Genomic DNA, 20159 nt, shown 5'->3' with positions numbered 1-20159 from the left:
AACCTTCCTTAAATATTCCATGATACTTACATAATTAATCACATTTCCTTAGGCTTTTTGCATACGGTTAAAGTTCAGTATATTTGAGTCTCTTAAAATGTTTAAATACTTGACTAGGCACACTTAAAAATCAAATGAATGAAACCTTTTCAAAGCACTTTGCTATCTCTTGTATATCTGGAAAATCAGACACAGTGCCCATTTCTTATAGTTTTAAGATGAATATTACTATTAAAATGATTATACTTCTAATATCTAAAACATAGACTGAGCATGTCTGAGAAACACAATGATTACAAAACTAGTGACTTTATCTGAATACACACAGCTTACACAAGGATATCAATGTCTTTGCCAACTCTCTGTTTAGAAATACTCCTTCCCAGCATCATACATTTACCCACGGAAACAAGGTGAACAGAATTACCATCTCAGTGAGTGAGCTTACAAATCCAGGCTTTCCACTGGAGATCCTAGAATCCGAGTTTGCCTTCTATAATGATGTTTGCCCAGAACCAGTTTATTGGGCTTAGCCCTCTAGTAGAAAGAGACTTTTCAAGCCCATGCCTTTTCCTGGACTTCTCTCTTACGGTATCTGCTCTATTTGAAAATCACAATATCTTAAAGAGCTTTTATTATCTCCTCTTTCGCTGTTTATCATTTGGTTGAAATTGATGAAATCTCTTACTCCTTACCCAGACTGCAACAAATCCAGCGATTTAATGTAAACTCTCTTAAGAGTTGACATTCTCATCTTTCTTTCAGGACTATTCTATAGAAATTTATTTAACAATGACCACCATACATCCCAAATCCTCTGTCTTCTGAAGTACCCCAGTTGAGATTTACTGTCATCGTTGCTGGCATGGATGTGTCATTGTCCCAAGACATGTTTAAGCAGAAACTGTGGTTTAAGAACTATTTCCTCTCTCACCCACCATCATTAAAATATCCTAGAAATGCCTACATATCAAGGTATTTTTTGTAATCAGAAGATAAATTTTAAAAACTCTTTTTAAGATCCATTTTCAGATCAATTTTCAATTTGGAAAATATGGTTACCATATCACTGTTAATTTTCTATAGTCATTGCTAGCTTTCTGATAATGAAAATGTTAATTACATATTACCTTAATTTCAGAATTGAATGCAGTTTAGAAGATAAACCTATTATTCAGCAATGCTATAACTTCCCTAACATCCCATTTTAGCTGACTTTGTTTTTTTTTTTTTTTTTTTTCATCTGTAAGGTAAGGAGCTTGAACTTCCTCATCTCCAGGGTCCTTCCTGGCTCTCAGGTTCTAGGTCCTACAGACCTGATTTCAGACCTTCTGTCGGATGCACTTCTTACCCTTACTAAGCATACTTACCATGAACCTGCATCACAGCCAACCAGGATGAAGAGAGCTGGGAACATGGCTGGCGTGCATGATTCTGTCCTTCTTCTTCAGGCAGAAGAGCTGTCCATCAAGCTGGACCCCTACATCCGCACACAGAGGAGAGACTGGGATGGAGAGGCCGCTGAGATGCACATCTGGCCCTTGATCAAACATGTAGAAGTGACTCTTCCCAAATCCGACCTGATCCCAGAAGGGGTCGTGCTGGTGGACATCCCAGGCACAGGCGACTTCAACAGCAAGAGGGACGAGATGTGGAAAAAGGTGACTGTCTTTCATAGGCTTAGTTCTCTCTTCCCTCAACTCCTCTGCCCTTTCTCAAGCAACAAAGAATGCTCTGCTTTCAACTTCAGGGATTTTATGAGCTCATTGGAATTAAATTCTTCTAATTTCTATGTTCTAAGTCTCAGGGCCCTGGCAGGATATGGTGGTCAGAGAAAGTAGGGAGGGAGGAATTATAGGACGTGACTGTTGGAGCCGGGACAAGTGTGTGTGATGTATGAGAAAGATCAGCAATAGAGTGGCTTAAGAGGAATCAGAGTGACCAAGGACAGAATGGAACTGGGAGGCCAAGTGTTAGGGACAAAGCAGAGAAGCTGCAGCCAGTCACCCAGAACCCAAGAGACTGCAACTGTGTTGACTGTAAGCAGCATCAGCACAAAGCTGGAGGGCTGAGGAAGCTGGTGTGGCCGGGGCAGGGTGAGTCTTCCTGGGTGAATGGGAGAAGGAGCATGGGGTCGGTGGAGGAGGGAGACTATGGAAAACATGCCTGGAGAAGTTCCAGGTCTTTAGTACTACTGCTCCAGAGTTTGGCTTCCTGGGAAAACTTGCAGGAAGAGAGGGACTGGGACATGTGATTGAGAAAGGGCACGGTAACAGAGGCACTCTGGAGCAGAGGGTGGGAGGAACACAGAAGCCCAGGAGCTGGAAGGGGACTGGGAGCGAGGACCAGCATCAGTGAGTTGTGAGCAGCACAGCAGCTGCTGAAGAATTCAGTTCTTTAAACTCCACAGGTTTGTTTAGATGAATGACTGTGTGCCAGGGGAGCTTGCTGACCACGGCTTCCAGTCACAATCTAGAGCAAGCTCTAGCCTCTGCCCTGATTGTACAGATGAAGACATAAAGGCTCAGAGAGGGGAAGTCACTTGCCCAGGACCACACAGCCTTGAACTGGAGAGCAGGTTTCTTAACTTCCCTGCTGGGGCTCTGTCTACCCCACCTCCCCCAGGGCACTCTGTACATTATCCACCTCCTGCAGGAGGAAGGCAGTCCCTGTGTCCTTCCCCTTGGTCGGTGGCTCAGGCCTGGCCTTGTGAGCCTTAGTTTCTGTAAGACCTCGGGTCCTGGGGTGGAAATCGCGAACCTTGGCTAGTTCCAGGCCTGGCCAAGAGAGCAACAGCCCAGGAAGACTGCCAGGGCCTCTCCCTGGACGGAGCCTCGACTGCAGCCAGTTCAGATACACTGGGCAGCTTATCAAAGCCGGCAGCTCTGGCTCAGAAAATGTGCTCTGAAGAGGTCAGGCTGAAGCGAGGGATGGTTCCCAGCGTGCTCTGCCTGGCCTGGCTCCCCTGCAGTCTTGTGGGTTTTTTTTGACCTCTCACAAGAAGTTACTCAAGACCCCACTCTTTGCAGGGAGAACAAGATAGTCGCCCTCCCTATGTCTGTCAGGCTGCCAGCTTTGCCTTCCCTAAAACCCGTTATGAATTCAGATGTCCCTGAATCTGATCTGCCACTTAGAAGTCATGTGACTTGAGGCATGTCTCTGAAGCCCTCTGAGTCCCATTCTCATCGCGGGGACCTGGGGAGATGCAGGTGGCGGTGGTGGAATGCCATCTCATCTACTCCTAAGTCTGGCAGTTCTGGTTTTATAGAAACACTTTTTTGTATCTTCTGCGACACTAACTTTACCAAACCCTGGCAGTGGGGAGCTTTGTGTGGGGTCTGAAATTTAACCACTGCACCCTTTATGGTTGCTGTCCTTTTCTCATGTTAGTGAACACTAAGCACCTGTGGCTTACCGGGACCAAGGGGAATATGAAGGTGATGGGGGCCCTGCCCTTGAGGAGCACCCAGCCTGGCATCCTTAAGGCCTTCCACTGGCTGGACCGTTTTCTGCCCACTGTTGACACTACAGAGCTGGAACCTGCTTCTACTTTTGTTTTGTTTTGTTTTGTTTTGTTTGCGACAGCATCTTGCTCTGTTGCCCAGACTGAAGTGCAGTGGCACAATCATGGATCGCTGCCACCTCGACTTCCTGGGCTTGAGCAATCCTGCTGTCCCAGCCTCCCGAGGATCTGGGCTACAGGTGCACACTACCACACTTGGCTAATTTTTTTTTTTTTTTTTTTTGGTAGAGATGAGATTTTACCATATTGCCCAGGTTGGCCTTGAACTCCTGAGCTCAAGTGATCTGCCTGCTTTAGCCTCCTGAAGTGTTGGGATTACAGATGTGAGCATCACATCTGGCCCAGAGCCCAAAGCTTTTCTAAGTTGATTATAGTTTGGGAAGCGGAAGGACTGTAATGGTTTTTATTTTCTTGCCTAAGTCAAAGTCCATTCACGTATAAAGGAGAGACAGGATCCATCGTCGTGTGGCCCTATACGAGTCTCTTTACCACTTGGGCCTCATTTACTTCCCTATAATCCAAGAGGTTTGTCTCACTCGAGAAACTGATGCTTTTTAAGCAATAATTTATGGAGCCAAAAGGTTCATGGACAGAGGGTAGAGGGTATTGTGCAGATGGTGATTCTGGGTCCTCCACTCCCAATTCAACCACAGCAGTTCTGCTTTTTAAAAATCAAGTGTATATGTTGGAATTCTAACTAAGATTTCATTTGAAAAAGTCTCCCCTGCTAAAAGCAAGCTGAAACCCACTGCCCTGGATCAAGGTTTCTCAACCTCTTGACATTTTGGGCTGCCAGATAATTCTCTGTGGGATGGGGGCAGGGGTGGGACTGTCCTGGGCATTGAAGAATGTTTAGCAGCATCCTTGGCCTTTACGTGCAAGTACCCCCCAAGTTGTCACTATTAAAAATATCTCCAGACATTGCCAAATACAGATACTCCTTGACGTACCATAGAGTTGCATCCTGATAAGCCCACTGTAAGCTGGAATCATAACCATCATTAGTCCCGATTGTCCTGGACTTACCAATCGTTCAGTAAACCCATTGTAAAGTTGAAAAGAAAAATTGTACTCTGAATCATCACAAGTTGGAGACTGTTTATATCTTCTGGGGCACAAAAACTCTACTAGTTAAATACTACTGGTATAAAGCAAAATGATGATTTAATTATCAAGTGGCAAACTTGTCACCCCTTCGTATGCAAAGCACTGAGGAACCACAAATGAACTCAATCCCTGAGTTGAACCAGATTTTCATTTATGTAGAGGTAAGACAAGAGTAACAATACAATTAGAGAAATGTCACAAGGCTATGCATGATTATCACGTGAAAGTTGCATATTTAATAAAGCAACATTTATGTCATTAATATGTTGTTATTTCATGTTCATTGGCCTTTGCAACTTGTCATATGGTTTCTGGCTCCCTGCTGCCATCTGGTGGCATTGTACTAAACATGCAGGGGCAGTCAAACATCAAAATGATGCCGTCAGGTGACTGCTTGGGGGTATGTGCGCCACCAAACTTAGCGCTGGAAAAACAAGAATTTTCCCCAGGGGACAACTGAGATAAAGCAAGCCAGTGATGGATCTGAGACTGGGACTGGAGGACTGATTTAGGGAATTCTGTCAATCTCTAATGGCACAAACTACTATGAAGCCTCTCCTGTGTGCTAAGCACCAGTGGGCTTGAGGTGAGGTGGATCCCAAGAGGAAAGGTGCAGATAGTCACTTCCCATCAGGAGGCAGAGAGCAGACCTGGTGCAGTCACTGTGTCTCAGAGGCGATGCGGGAGGTAAGTCCAGTTGTTACAGGATGCAGAGACCAGCCCATGCTTGAGGGGTCCTTCACAGTCTTGAGGGACAGGTGGGGGCTAGGCAGAGACTGTGGCCAGGTAATTAACAGAACAAGGCACATATGAGAAATGGCACGTAGCTCAGTCCAGCTAGTGCACAGAGTGTGGTGGGGAGCGGTGAGGGGTGGGACTCGAGGGAGAGGCTTAAGGGATACATTAGGGAATCGGTCCTCAGGAACTGTGACTCCATTCCTGTGCTGACACATGCTGTGGTCATGTTTTGCAGACCATTGACAAGTGCTCAGTGATCTGGGTGATCAGCGACATAGAGCGAGTTTCTGGGGGACGAGCCCACGAAGACCTTCTGAATGAGAGCATCAAAGCCTGCCAGCGGGGCTTCTGTAGGGACGTGGCCCTTGTGGTCACCAAGACGGACAAACTCCACTTGCCAGAATACCTACGGTATTGTTCTGGGTTCATGGGGATGTGGGCTTCAGTCAGGGGCTTTCCTCTGTGGGTCCCGACTACAGTAGCACGGAGCTTGACTGTGTAACGTGGTTACAGGGCTTCAGGAAGTGACTGTTGGGGAGGAAACAAAAGACTGGGTGACTTCCTGGGACATCAGGACCCTTGGTTGGGTTGTCTCGGGAATCTGAACTTTCCAGGGTAGCTGCTTAGTGCCAAGCTGGTGTCCCCTACACAGCTCTGGGGGTGCTACTCACATGTACCAGATGCAGATGGTACCTCCTGCACTGTGCGATTTGATGATCCCACCTGCTCCACAGATGTAGAAAGTGTAGATACCCCTGTAACTAGGAGGTACAGCCCCGTAATCCTACCTGGCAGGGTACAGCTTTTTTTTCTTTCTTCTTTTTTCTTTTTTTGAGACGGAGTCTTGCTGTGCTGCCCAGGCTAGAGTACAGTGGCACGATCTCAGCTCACTGCAACCTCTATTTCCCGGGTTCAAGCGATTCTCCTGCCTCAGCCTCCCGAATAGCTGGGATTACAGATGCTGGCCGGTATACCTGGCTAATTTTTGTATTTTTAGTAGCGATAGGGTTTCACCATGTTGGCCGGGGTGGTCTTGAACTCCAGACCTCAGGTGATCTGCCCGCCTTGGCCTCCCAAAGTGCTGGGATTACAGGAGTGAGCTACCGCACCCAGCCCAGGGTACAGCTTTGATGTTTCAGGTTTTTGTACTCCTGAGCTTTTTAAAAATCATTAAAAATTATTTTTATTTTTATTTTAAGTTCCAGGGCACATGTGCAGGATCCACAGGTTTGTTACATAGGTAAATGTGTGCCATGGTGGTTTGCTGCACAGATCAACCCATCACCTAGGTATTAAGCCCAGCATCCCCACCCAGAGACTCCTGAGCTTTTTAACTCACTTGGAACAAGTCCTCAAAAGTTTTAGAACTTTAGGCGAAGGTAGATGCATTCTCTAAGAGCTGTATTCTAACAAATAAAAGGTAAGCATTTGTGGGCTTAATAGATGTTGATTTCCATGGAGAGCTCTGCTGTCGCTATAGCTAGGAAGACTATAACTAACCTTCTATATTGGGACAATTTTGAGAGTGAGAGGGGATGTGATTGATTAGTCCTTAGAGGGGATCAGCGGGCATAAACTGGGGTTTCCTGTATCCATGGGGTGTGTGCTCATGGGATGTAATGTCACGGATGCGTCTCACCTCCAACAGGAGCTCCTTTACCACCCCTCCACCATTTCCTCCATGCTCACTGAAGCTTAGGTCTGACTGCCGTCTTCAGGAATTCACTTGCTGTCATAGTCTGGGTTGGAATTGCAGCTTCATTTTTTTCTCCTGCATTTCTCCTCATCTCACCCCAGCAGGGAATATCTCCAGCCCTCCCTTTCCAATGCCAACATTAAAATTAACACAATTAGGCTGGGTGTGGTGGCTCACACCTGTAATCCCAGCACTTTGGGAGGCTGAGGTGGGCAGATCACAAGGTCAGGAGATCAAGACCATCCTGGCCAACATGGTGAAACCCCGTCTCTACTGAAAAATACAAAATAAATTAGCCGGGCGTGGTGGTGTGTGCCTATAGTCCCAGCTACTTAGGAGGCTGAGGCAGGGGAATCGCTTGGACCTGGGATGCGGAGGTTGCAGTGAGCTGAGATCGTACCACTGCACTCCAGCCTGGGCAACAGAGCAAGACTTTGTCTCAAAATAATAATAATAATAATTATTATAAAAATCTAATTTATTAATAATAAGCATTTATTTAACACGGGTAGGGGCTGTGGATTCAGGGGCACATTGCCCAGTCTTTGAGCTCACCATCTAAAAGAGGGTTAAAGGTTATACATGAAGGGACAAGCCAGGTGCTATGGGAACCCAGGGTGAGAGGGCTGCATTTTTGAGTGGGACAGGGAGTGAGGTCACAGAAAATGTTCACAGCTGACAAAATGCTGGCTGGCCATTGAGAAATGAAGGCACTTTTTTCAAGTGGACACTGGAGGTGGGTCAGAAGAGAGAGCATCGGGTCAAAGAAAGAGCTTATGAAAAGGTGCGACACAGAGCAGTATGTGCTGATTTTAGGGAAAGTCAAAGACTGCAGTGACATATCATAAAAGTTAAGTAATTGTTACATTTTCCTAATTTCATTTCAGAGAAAGAAAGGCGGGAAATGTAAGTATGAACTAGTTTTTTATATTTTTATTACCCCTGCTCAGTCGAAAATCCACACATAATTTTTGCTTCCCCAGAAACTTAACTACTAATAGCTACAGTTGATTGGAAGTCTTACCGATAGCATAAATAATCAGTTAATACGTATTTTGTATATGTATTATGTTCTGTATTCTTACAACAAAGTAAGCTAGAGAAAAGAAAACATCATTAAGAAAATCATGGCCGGGAGTGGTGGCTTATGCCTGTAATCCCAGCCCTTTGGAAGGCCGAGGTGGGCAGATCACGAGGTCAGGAGTTCAAGACCAGCCTGACCAACATGGTAAAACCCGTCTCTACTAAAAACACAAAAATTAGCTGGGCGTGGTGGTGCGCACCTGTAATCCCAGCTGCTCAGTAGGCTGAGGCAGGACAATCACTTGAACCTGGGAGGTGGAGGTTGCAGTGAGCTGAGATGGCGCCATTTCACTCCAACCTGGGCAACAGCGAGACTCTGTCTCAAAAAAAAAAAAAAAGAAAAAAAAGAAAGAAAATCATAAGGAAGAGAAAATACATTTACAATACGGCACTGTATTTATCAATAGAGTAAGTTTACTTCGTCTGTTTACAAGATGAATTGTACATCTTAAATGACAGGAAACAGCAGCTGCAGACCTCAATCTACGGCACATACGAAGCGATTCAACTTTTTCTTGCAATGTCATGACTTTTCTCTGCTACTTGGGAGCCGCTCCAGGATCATTGGACTTCAGATGGGTCCCATGGTGTTATTCAAGATTTAGGGTATTGCACTAAACAGGCTGCAAAATACATGAGAACTTCAAGAGATCACTTTTTATTGCCATATGCAATTTACTGGAGCGATGAACTGCTTTCGTGGAGATGATTAGCATCACGTGGTGTTTGGCATTTTAAGTGGATATTTGCAACACTTGAGCTACAACAACAGCAACAGGAGGTGGCTCTGAAATTATTACAGTAGTATAGTGTGTACTACAGTTAATTTTATGCAGTTATGATTTAATACTGCATCTTAATGCTTGTTTACATTTCTCTTGACTGCAAATGGTACCATGTATAGTCTATAGGTGTTTATAGAAGTTTTGATAAATTTTAACTTTTCACAATAGAATCGTGCATTTCATGGTAGTACATGATCAAATATAAACTGGGATCTACATCTATTTTATACATTCATGACATACCTTTGTCTTAACTTTTTGTTATTTCTAGGCTACAGGGTTTGTCTGTTTTTTCAGATTGTCGCAAATCTTCAAAATGTTTTTCAATTATTGAAAAAGAATCCACATATAAATGGACCCATGCAGTTCGAACCCATGTTGTCCAAGGGTCAACTATGTTTTTTTTTCTTTTGAAACGGAGTCTCACTCTGTCGCCCAGGCTGTAGTGCAGTGATGTAATCTCGACTCACTGCAACCTCTGCCTCCTGGGTTCAAGCGATTCTCCTGCCTCAGCCTCCTGAGTAGCTGGGACTACAGGCATGTGTCTCCACACCTGGCTAATTTTTTGTATTCTTAGTAGAGATGGGGTTTCACTGGATTAGCCAGGATAGTCTCGATCTCCTGACCTTGTGATCCACCTACCTTGGCCTCCCGAAGTGCTGGGATTACAGGCATGAGCCAACATGCCCGGCAACTGTGTTTAATTCTAATACAGTGCATGCACATTTGACTGTCTGGACCAAATGAAGATCTGCCAAAAAAACGTGCATCTTGCCACCTCATTACTGTTGATAACACTGCTCTCTGCATGTTTCTGTTTCCTTTCACAACCTAGCAAGCTATTCAGAGTCAGCGAGAGGCTGTTTTAGAAAGAAATGAAATGATAAAACTACAAAGGACTAGAATTCTCAAGGAAAAACTGAAGGTGAGTTAACAGGTTTCCCTATGTGTTTTTCTGTATCCCAGCGACTAGATTTTGAGATACAAATGTATACCTGGTATTGTGTAGTTGCAAGGGCAAAAGCTTTGGAATAGACAGTTTGTTCGTTTGGTTTGTTTTGTTTTTGAGACAGGGTCTCACTCTGTTGGCCAGGCTGGAGTGCAGCGGTGTGATCTCGGCTCGCTGCAACCTCTGCCTCCCAGGTGCAAGAGATCCTCCCACCTCAGCCTCTCAAGTAGCTGGGACTATAGGCATGCACCACCATGTCTGGCTAATTTTTGTAGTTTTAGTAGAGATGGGGTTTCACCATGTTGGCCAGGCTGGTCTCGAACTCCTGACCTCAGGTGATCTGCCTGCCTCGGCCTCCCAAAGTGCTGGAATTACAGGCATGAGCCACCACGTCCGGCCTATAACAGTCTTATACAACTATAAAACTAAAACCAAGTTTAAGATAAAATATAAACAAAATCACATAAGGGATATATCAGAGTAAGTACAATGTGACAGATGATATGTTTGGCTGAAACAAAATCTTCGGTATTGGATTCAGTAGTAAAAACATCTGGCCGATGTCCAGCTCTATATTCAATTTCTTTCTGTATTTTGTCTTCAATGATATTGATACGGAAAACATTTGCTGTACAACATGGAACTGAAAATTTCAAAGCTTTTGTTTCTAGCGCAGTATCATTAGGCCTCATGCTTAAGCCAGAATATTGTACCAGGCAATTCTTGAATGCCAGTTTTAATGAGGCAAAACTTAGTAAAGCTGGTCGTGGTCTCCTGAATTGTTCTTGTTGGTATTAAAGAAATATGCGTTGTATGAGTGCCTGATCATATTATCCCTGGAAACGGAAACATGGAATACTTCAATACACAATTTACAACTATGCCAGTAAACATGCCAAATTGGTTTGTATAAGTTAGGGCCTGGGCGGCAGTACATCAGCTTGCAGGGTGACTATAGCTGTCCCTGCTATGGTGCAAGTTCTTCTGAGGCCTCCAGCACATACCTCTGATGGCAAGGTGATACCTTCATTCTCCAACCACTTTATTTCAGTTTGAAATATTGTGAAACCTTGACTTGTGCTACATGCCATCGTTTGGAACTTGTTTTTTTTTTTTTTTTTTTTCCCAGATGGTTCTCACTCTGTCACCCAGGCTGGAGTATAGTGGCGCAATCATAGCTCACTGCAACCTTGAATTCCTGGGCTCAAGCTATCCTTCTGCCTGCCCTCCACTCCCCCCAACCCCCACCAGCCTCCCAAGGGGTTAGGACTAGCGGTATACCAGTATGCACCACCACATCCAGCTAATTTTTAAATTTTTTGTAGGGACAGGGTATGTTGCCCAGGCTGGTCTCTAATTCCTGGGCTCAAACAGTTCTGCTTGGGCCTCCCAAAGCACTGGGATTACAGGTGTGAGCCACAGTGGCTGGCCTTGGAGCAAACTTAGTTTTAATCACAGGAAACATGAGACGGAAGTTCTTTATAAGGCATTCCTTGAGTTTCTGTCACTTTTTTTTTTTTTTGGATGCATTTGAGATAGGCAGTCACTTTGCACATACCTCAGTATCAAAACACAACCCACCTTCATCTACATGTGGATGTCTCCCTTTCCTAGGTCCCATGAAGCACTTAAGTGTTGCTTTGCAAGAAAATCTGGAATTACTGTCTACTCCACCAACCAGGAGCATTTTTTCCACTAACATCAAATATATGCCCCACGTTTCCATTTCCAGGCCTTTTGATGTAAAGGCCTGGAAAATGCTGACCTTTCAATGCTGAATCATAACATAATCTTTTAAAAGGCATATTAAATGGCAGTTAAGTAATGCACACAACTCATTAGAAGGAAGGGCAATGTGAACAGCTGTGACCAAGTTTGCCATGTGCGGTGTATGAACCTCCTAAGCACCACAGCTAGGTGGCTTGGAACAACAGAACATTATTCTCTCCCAGTTCTGGAGGCTGGAAGTCCAAAATCAAGGTGTTAGCAGCACCATGTTCCCTCTGAAGCTGTGGGAAGGATCTGGTCCAGTTCTCTCTCTGCTTCTGGTAATTCCTGGCTTGTGGCAGCACAACTCCAGTCTTCATGTGCCATTCTTCTTATGTGTGTGTCTCTTTATCCAAATTTCCTCTTTTTTAAAATACACCAGTCATTGGATTAGGGGTCCACCCTACTCCAGTATGACTTCATCTTAATACATTTTATCCTCAATGACCCAATTTCCATATAAGGTCACATTTTTAGGTAGTGGAGACTAGGACCTCAACATGTGAATTTTGGAGGGGAATATATTTCAACCCGTAACACCCAGGCAGTGACAACCACCTTGTGACTGCCACCTGCCCTACGGCAGTTGCAACATGCATCTCAATTTCAAAAATATTAAACGGGAAACGATGTGCCTCTTAGTATTGATAAGCTGTGGTCACATGTCAGCTGAAATTATGTGGTTGAAGATTGGGGATCACAATGTAGTTATGGATTTGGGTTATTAGTTTGAGATTCAAGACTGAGACACAGGCACATAGATCCTTCCAAGATGTGTGATTTGGGCCCCATCCTATAGTAATGCAACTTTTCAGCTCCACATCTTTTCTTATTACCTGGTATGTTACGGGTCACTTGACCTCCCCTTAAATTTTGCCTTGACCCAGTTTTTTTGTTTGTTTTGTTTTTTTATTTTGTTCCCATTGCCCAAGCTGGAGTGCAATGGCGTGATCTTGGCTCACCGCAACCTCCACTTCCCGGGTTCAAGCAATTCTCTTGCCTCAGCCTCCCGAGTAGCTGGGATTACAGGCATGTGCCACCATGCCGGGCTGATTTTGTACTTTTAGTAGAGATGGGGTTTCTCCATGTTGGTCAGGCTAGTCTTGAACTCCCAACCTTAGGTGATGCACCAACCTCCGCCTCCCAAAGTGCTTGGATTATAGGCGTGAGCCACCACACCTGGCTGCCTTGACTCTGTTTTTACTATAAACTCTCACACGATTTTTATTTTAACCTAATTCACAAAGTTTTACTGCCTGATTTGACCTAATGGGATTTTTGTGCCCCTGCTAAGACAGTTAACATTCTTTTACATATGTTAGGTAAACTTTTAGGATTTGCACCAAGTGGAATTTACAGACTGTATTTTGACAGTCTCAGGCATGTTTTTTGAACTGGTTAATGCCTTTACTTTAATATACCTTATTTTATTTACTCAGTTTCAGGATCATAATGATCTCATAGCTTTTCACAGAACTATTGTGTTCTTTTTGATGCTCAATGTGTCACTTTTTGGCTAGTGGGAGCCCTTTTAGCTGACTCCCTTTAGCATTACTCCCTTTAGCATTTATAAAACATTCTTGGCCAGGTGCAGTGGCTCACGCCTGTAATCCCAGTACTTTGGGAGGCCAAGGCGGGTGGACCACGAGGTCAAGAAATCGAGACCATCCTGGCCAACATGGTGAAACCCCATCTCTACTAAAAATACAAAAAAAAAAAAAAATAGCTGGGTGTGGTGGCGTGCACCTGTAGTCCCAGCTACTTGGGAGGCTGAGGCAGGAGACTCACTTGAACCTGGGAGGCAGAGGTTGTGGGGAGCCGAGGTTGTGCCACTGCACTCCAGCCTGGGTGACAGAGCGAGACTCTGTCTCTAAATAAATAAATAAATAGGGCTGAGAACACTGGCTAACACTTGTAATCTCAGCACTTTGGGAGGCCGAGATGGGAGGATCGTTTGAGGCCAGGAGTTCAACACCAGCCTGGGCAACATAGCAAGACCCCATCTCTAACAATAACAACAAAAGTCAGAGTGCTAGCAGTACAGATAAAATTATTTCATACAAGTAAGACAGTGGCAGAGTGACGTCACTGCAACATAATTTTCATGACAAAGCTAGAAAAGGTGGATTTAAAAAATGAGTCATGATTTATGTTACTGATTTCAGGTAACATAATTAAACATTAAAAAAAGATTTAAAAATTGGATCGTTATTATTATTATTTTGAGATGGAATCTGGCTCTGTTGCTCAGGCTGGAGCACGGTGGCGTGATCTCGGCTCACTGCAATCTCTGCCTCCTGGGTTCAAGAGATTCTCTGCCTCAGCCTCCCAAGTAGCTGGGATTATAGGCATGCGCCACCACGCCTGGCTAATTTTTGTATTTTTAGTGGAGACAGGGTTTCACCATGTTGGCCAGGCTGGTCTGGAACTCCTGACATCAGGTGATTCACCTGCCTCAGTCTTCCAAAGTGCTAGGACTATAGGCGTGAGCCACTGCGCCCAGCTGGGTCATGATTGATGTTACTGATTTCAATCTAACTCCAATTTTACTATGTCCTTTCTGATTCTGCTTCCATTGAATCCCCTCCCCCCCTTCTACCCTCCTCTCCCCTCCCCTCTCCTCCCCTCTCCTTTTTTCAGAGTTTTGCTCTTGTTACTAAGGCTGGAGTGCAATGGTGCGATCTCAGCTCATCTATACCTCCGCCTTCCAGGTTCAAGGGATTCTCCTGCCTCAGCCTCCCGAGTAGCTAGGATTACAGGCATGTGCCATCACACCTGGCTAATTTTGTACTTTTAGTAGAGACAGGGTTTCTCCAGGTTGGTCAGGTTGGTCTGGAACTCCTGACCTTAGGTGATCTGCCCACCTTGGCCTGCCAAAGTGCTGGGATTACTGTGGCATGAGCCATTGTGCCCGCCCGCCCTTCCTTCCTCCCTTCCTCCCTCCCTTCCTCCCTCCCTCCCTCCCTCCCTGCCTGCCTCCCTCCCTCCCTCCCTTCCTTCCTTCCTTCCTTCCTTCCTTCCTTCCTTCCTTCCTTCCTTTCCAGCATCTTCCTCTGTTGTCCCGGCTACAGTTCAATGGCACGATCTTGGCTCACTGCAGCCTCCAGCTCCCAGGCTAAAGTGATTCTCCTGCCTCAGCCTCCTGAGTAGTTGGGACTACAAGCGTGTGCCTTCATGCCCAGCTAATGTTTTGTATTTTTAGTAGAGACGGGGTTTCACCATGTTGGCCAGGCTGGTTCTGAATTCCTGAGCTTACGCAATCTGCCTGCCTCGGCCTCCCAAAGTGCTGGGATTACAGGTGTGAGCCACCGCGCCTGGCCTCCCTTCTGGTTTGAGTTTCCCCATTTTCTCCTCTTTCACATACAGTATCTTTCTACAAACTTTAATATATTGTGTTACATTTTATTATGATAAGCCATGTGTTTAAATTAGAGCAGTGTCTACTGTTTCCGTGGTGGAATTTGGTGAATATCTACTAACATCTTGGATCCTACCTCCAACTATAGCTGTTTCTACTCATCTTTTACAATAATATGAACACTTTATACTAGAGTCACTTCACTGACACTATAAAAACATTTCTTTCTGCTACAATAAAAAGCATAAATGTTAACTAATCTTCAATAATTTTTAGAAAAGTTATACAAGATTTAGGCCCAGATTTTAAATAATGCAAACATCTGGGCACAGCTAAGCACATGCCTTTCTTGGAACTGTTTTAAAACCCTACTTAAACTTAATTCTACATTAATTTCATCTCCCAGTAGAAAATAGTTTCAGCTTTCCCTAAACTTTTTCCTAGAGTGAAAACTCTATCAAAGCAAAATCTCAGCAGATAGATTCCTTATGCAACTTCAGCTGACTCTATAAGAGGGTTGGTGGGGGTGGGCCTCTGGCAGTCTACACAGATATCCGTGTTCCAGCCTTAACTACATGTGCTTACTGCTTGCCAGGGACACGGCTTCTCACCAGTCTCAGTGGACTGCAGGGCGTCTACTCACTCAGCTCTTTTATATCTTTACATCAGAAAGAGATTGACAACTCTCCACTGGTTTCTACCTCCCTCAAATACCCACACCCACACATGCACATTCTATAGGTGAATGTTTTTCTCTTTTTTTTTAAGTGAGAAGAATGAAAGAATATGGAATACTATTTATGTATGATTCTAGCATGACTTCTCCATGACAATGTTTTTCTAAGCATAAAAAAAGACTTTCTCAAATAATTCTTAATTGCTTGACTTTTTTTCCCCCCCCCCGAGATGGAGTCTCTCTCTGTCACCCAGGCTGGAGTGCAATGACATGACCTCGGCTTACTGCAACCTCCACCTCTCGGGTTCAAACAATTATCTTGCCTCAGCCTCTCGAGTAGCTGCGACTACAGGTGCACACCACCACACCCGGCTAATTTTTGTATTTTTTAGTAGAGATGGGGTTTCACCTATTGGCCAGGCTGGTCTCGAACTCCTGACCTCGTGATCTGCCCACCTAGGCCTCCCAAAGTGCTAGGATTACAGGTGCGAACCACCACGCCCAGCCAATTGCTTGACATTTAACATCATAATTTGTTTCAACATTAGTCTGCATTAAAATGTGTATGATCACTCACTACCTAAGAAATTGTTGCTTTTATAGGACTTTAGTCAGGTTTGTGTTGTGTTGCACTTGTGGAAATGTTTAACAACTAGCTCTTTGTTTTAAAAAAATATCCCCCAAAACAAACAAATGATAAAAAAACAAAGGGCTGATGTATACCATTTGCCAATTCCTGTGGTGTAAATAGGAGTTAGTGGAGATTAGGACCTCAACATGTGAATTTTGGAGGGGCATACATTTCAGCTCGTAACATGCAGGCAGTGACAACCACCTTGTGACTGCCACTTGGCCTACAGCAGTTGCAAGATGCATCTCAATTTCAGAAATATTAAACAGGGAAACAATGTGCCTCTTAGTATTAATAAGCTATGGTCACATGTCAGCTGAAATTACTTGATTGAAAATTGGGGATCACAATGTGGTTATGGATTTGGGTTATCAGTTTGAGATTCAGGATTGAAACAGTCCCACTATTGTCAATTTCAAGCTACCAGTGTGACGTCACGGAATGCAGAGTAGGAAAGTGATGTGTGCTGTTGGCTTTCAGGAACTGGTACGAGCTGGCTGTAGCACGCCACTGCCCATTCCAGACATGTGCTTCTTTTTTGAGAAAGGATCCTGGTATTATTACCCCTCTGAACATTTAAATACACCTTTGAACTATTTTCTCTACACATTTTCTTCTAGAATTGATATTTAACTCCCAAGACAATAGTTTCTATGCAACAGTTCCCTCATAACTTCTGACCTTGTTAGGACTGGACAGATGGCAACACCAGACCTTGAGAACATTGTCTGTTCCCAGAGGAGGTCATGGAGAACTGAAAGTGAGTGAGCTGAAATTGGCTGAAGGCTCTTGTGGGTCCTGTGCATGATTGCCTTTGCTGTGGTTTGAGTTATTCTGTTTTCTGTGTGACTCTTTCACTTCAGAGAAAACTGCCAGCTGACTTCAAGGTTCTGGAAGCCTCAGATCTGGTGTATACAGTCAGCGCCCAGGAGTACTGGCAGCAGGCTCTCCTCACCGAGGAGGAAACGGGTAATTTATGTTTTTTTTTAATCTCCAGCACTAAAATTCTCAAGATCAAGTGGCACTTAAAATTTCCTGTTCTAGAACTTTTTGTGCAACACATTTTTTTCCAGCTTGCCACGGTTTCAATACCAATTGCAAATAAAGATATTTTCTTGTTTGCATTTTTTTTTTTTTTTTTTTTGAGACAGAGTCTCGCTCTGTCACCCAGGCTAGAGTGCAGTGGCCGGATCTCAGCTCACTGCAAGCTCTGCATCCCAGGTTTACGCCATTCTCCTGCCTCAGCCTCCCGAGTAGCTGGGACTACAGGCGCCCGCCACCGCGCCTGGCTAGTTCTTTGTATTTTTTAGTAGAGACGGAGTTTCACCGTGTTAGCCAGGATGGTCTCGATCTCCTGACCCCGTGATCCGCCCGTCTCGGCCTCCCAAAGTGCTGGGATTACAGGCTTGAGCCACCGCGCCTGGCCCTTCTTTGCATTGTTATGGTGTCAAAGACCACAATTCCTCTGGCCTCCAAATCTTAGCATGGGTTGCTAAAGGTCAAATAATTGGGTTGCCGGATGTGGTGGCTCACCCCTGTAATCCCAGCACTTTGGGGGGCCAAGGTGGGTAGATCACCTGAGGTCAGGAGTTTGAGATCAGCCTGACCATCATAGTGAAACCCCATGTATACTAAAAATAGAAAATTAGCCAGGCATGGTGGTGCATGCCTATAATCTCATCTACTTGGAAGGCTGAGGCAGGAGAATTGCTTGAACCCAGGAGGCAGAGGTTACAGTGAGCTGAGATTGTGCCATTGCACTCCAGCCTGGGCAACAAGAGCAAAACTCCATCTCAAAAAAACAACAACAAAAAGCCAGGGGCAGTGGCTCATGCCTGTGGTCACAGCACTTTGGGAGACTGAGGTAGATGGATCACCTAAGGTCAGGAGTTCAAGACCAACCTGGCCAACATGGTGAAACCCTGTTTCTACTAAAAAATATAAAAATTAGCCAGGCGTGGTGGCAGGCACCTGTAATCCCAACTACTCAGGAGGCTGAGGCAGGAGAATTGCTTGAACCTGGGAGGCGGAGGTTGCAGTGAGCTGAGATCGCGCCATTGCACTCCAGCCTGGGTGACAAGAGCAGAACTCCATCTCCAAAAAAAAAAACACTGGGTTATTTCCTTAGTCCCCTCCCACCCAGCTATGGGCATTTTTAGAATTATTTTGTGAGTGACTATTGTATATTTTGTCTGCGAGGCAGGGAAAGCGTAAGGCATGGCTCTTTCTTCACAGAACTTGAAATATGGATGAGGAGCTAATACTAACCGAAGTGCAAAAATTGAAGTAAAACTGAGGCTTAGTTAGTTGCTGCTGACCGTTGAGTGCAACAGCAGCCCGGGGAATCTAGAGCTCTGTGTGCATTAGACACTCAGTGGAAAGTGGGTGGGCAGGCAGGGTCAGGACTGCATTCTCATCTGAACTTGACAAGGCTTGCGACATGCATGCATTTTACTAGACGTGTAGGTATGTGCAAGGAAGTTAAGGAACATTAAGAAATGTTCCCAGAGATGGGGGAACTGCTTGATTAAGGGTATAAAAGATAAAATTAGCATGGCGTATGGAAGGAATAATATAGAGAAATTGCTACATATGGGAATAATGGGGAAAAGGGTAGAGTGGCATCTATTATCTTCTGACCAACAATGGATTAGGATGTGACAGGAATCCTGTCACATCTAGAATCCTGCATGTCAGAGGTGGTTCTTCCTTTCTACAGCAAGCATGGGCTATTTCAGTGTTAAGTGTTAGTTGACATAGAAAAGTCTAGGGGGACTAAAGGGCTGAGACTCTAGACTTGTGAGCACTTTGCTTTACCTCTGTAGATGATAGCTGTCCAAAGGAAAGACCCCATGTTTTCAACCAGCCTGTTTTTTTCCATGTAGTTTTTTTTATATGGCTAAGTAAAATGAATATGCAGTATTGCTGATCTACCATTCATCACTGTCATTGATCCTAGACACGGGAAAAGTGCTTTTCAGAAAGGTTGATTCTGTAGGCATCCAGCCCACTCGGGATCTCAACTCTAGTTCATTCAGACCACCATCTTGGTCTTTCAACTTTTATGAATTCTGTTGACCACAAACTTGTGGCCTTTTACAATTATTTGTACTGTCTGTGAATTCCAGAAATCCCTAAGTTAAGAGAATACGTCAGGAAGAGGCTCTTGGACAAGAAGAGGAAGATGGTGACCAAGTATGTGACTGAAGCCTTTGGCCTATTGCTCCTCACAGATAGTTTCAGCTCCACACAAAACCTGCCGGTATGGAAGACATTGGGTTTTCATATTCTCCCCGTACCTGGGCAGGACATTTCCTTTTACCAAGTTAGAAAATTAACTTATGATATTTTTTCTTTTCATATTAAAGGAAGATATGAAGTTCAGAGAGTCTAAAAGGACAAAAAGATAATTAGAAGGTTAAAATCGTAACGTTTGGGTAAAAGATAAAGGAATAATATTTTACCTGGGACAGATGGGCTGAGAGAAAAATGTCAAAATAGTAGCTATTTTCCATCTCTCCTGAGACTCGAACAAGGTGGAGCATGCATGTTTAAGCGATGGCAGGCATGATTTGGCTTGCTTCTAGTGGAATACAGACTCTTCTTGGTTATCCTGGAGAGGCGTGCTTATGTACACAGTCCAAAAATATTTCATCCATTTCTGGTGCTGTCAGAATCTCAAGCTCAGAGGAGCGTAGGAAAATAGTGTGAGAGGATGGAAGCTCGGAGGGAATTTCAGTAGAGTTTTGATAGTTATCTTCACTGGCAAGAATGCAGGCCTTCTGAAAAACTAGTTAAAATTACTTTTCTCATAGTAATTGACATATTTATCTCTTCATGGATGAT

General features: G+C 44.4%; 1 protein-coding gene across 1 annotated transcript in view; it reads left to right on the top strand.

Annotated features, from left to right (window-relative positions):
• The window catches only part of NUGGC (nuclear GTPase, germinal center associated), a 59794-nt gene that overhangs the window by 17956 nt on the left and 21679 nt on the right, over nt 1-20159 (top strand). The window contains exons 7-12 of the mRNA XM_073018017.1: nt 1452-1661; nt 5604-5779; nt 7952-7970; nt 9768-9857; nt 17177-17282; nt 19442-19575. Coding sequence (XP_072874118.1) covers nt 1452-1661; nt 5604-5779; nt 7952-7970; nt 9768-9857; nt 17177-17282; nt 19442-19575 — 735 coding nt within the window. The remainder of the gene's footprint in view (nt 1-1451; nt 1662-5603; nt 5780-7951; nt 7971-9767; nt 9858-17176; nt 17283-19441; nt 19576-20159) is intronic.

The sequence above is a fragment of the Chlorocebus sabaeus genome, chromosome 8 (assembly GCF_047675955.1).
Source record: "Chlorocebus sabaeus isolate Y175 chromosome 8, mChlSab1.0.hap1, whole genome shotgun sequence".
NCBI lineage: Eukaryota > Metazoa > Chordata > Mammalia > Primates > Cercopithecidae > Chlorocebus > Chlorocebus sabaeus.
The sequence above is the reverse complement of the archived record's forward strand: the minus strand, read 5'-3'. Positions and strand labels throughout refer to the sequence as shown.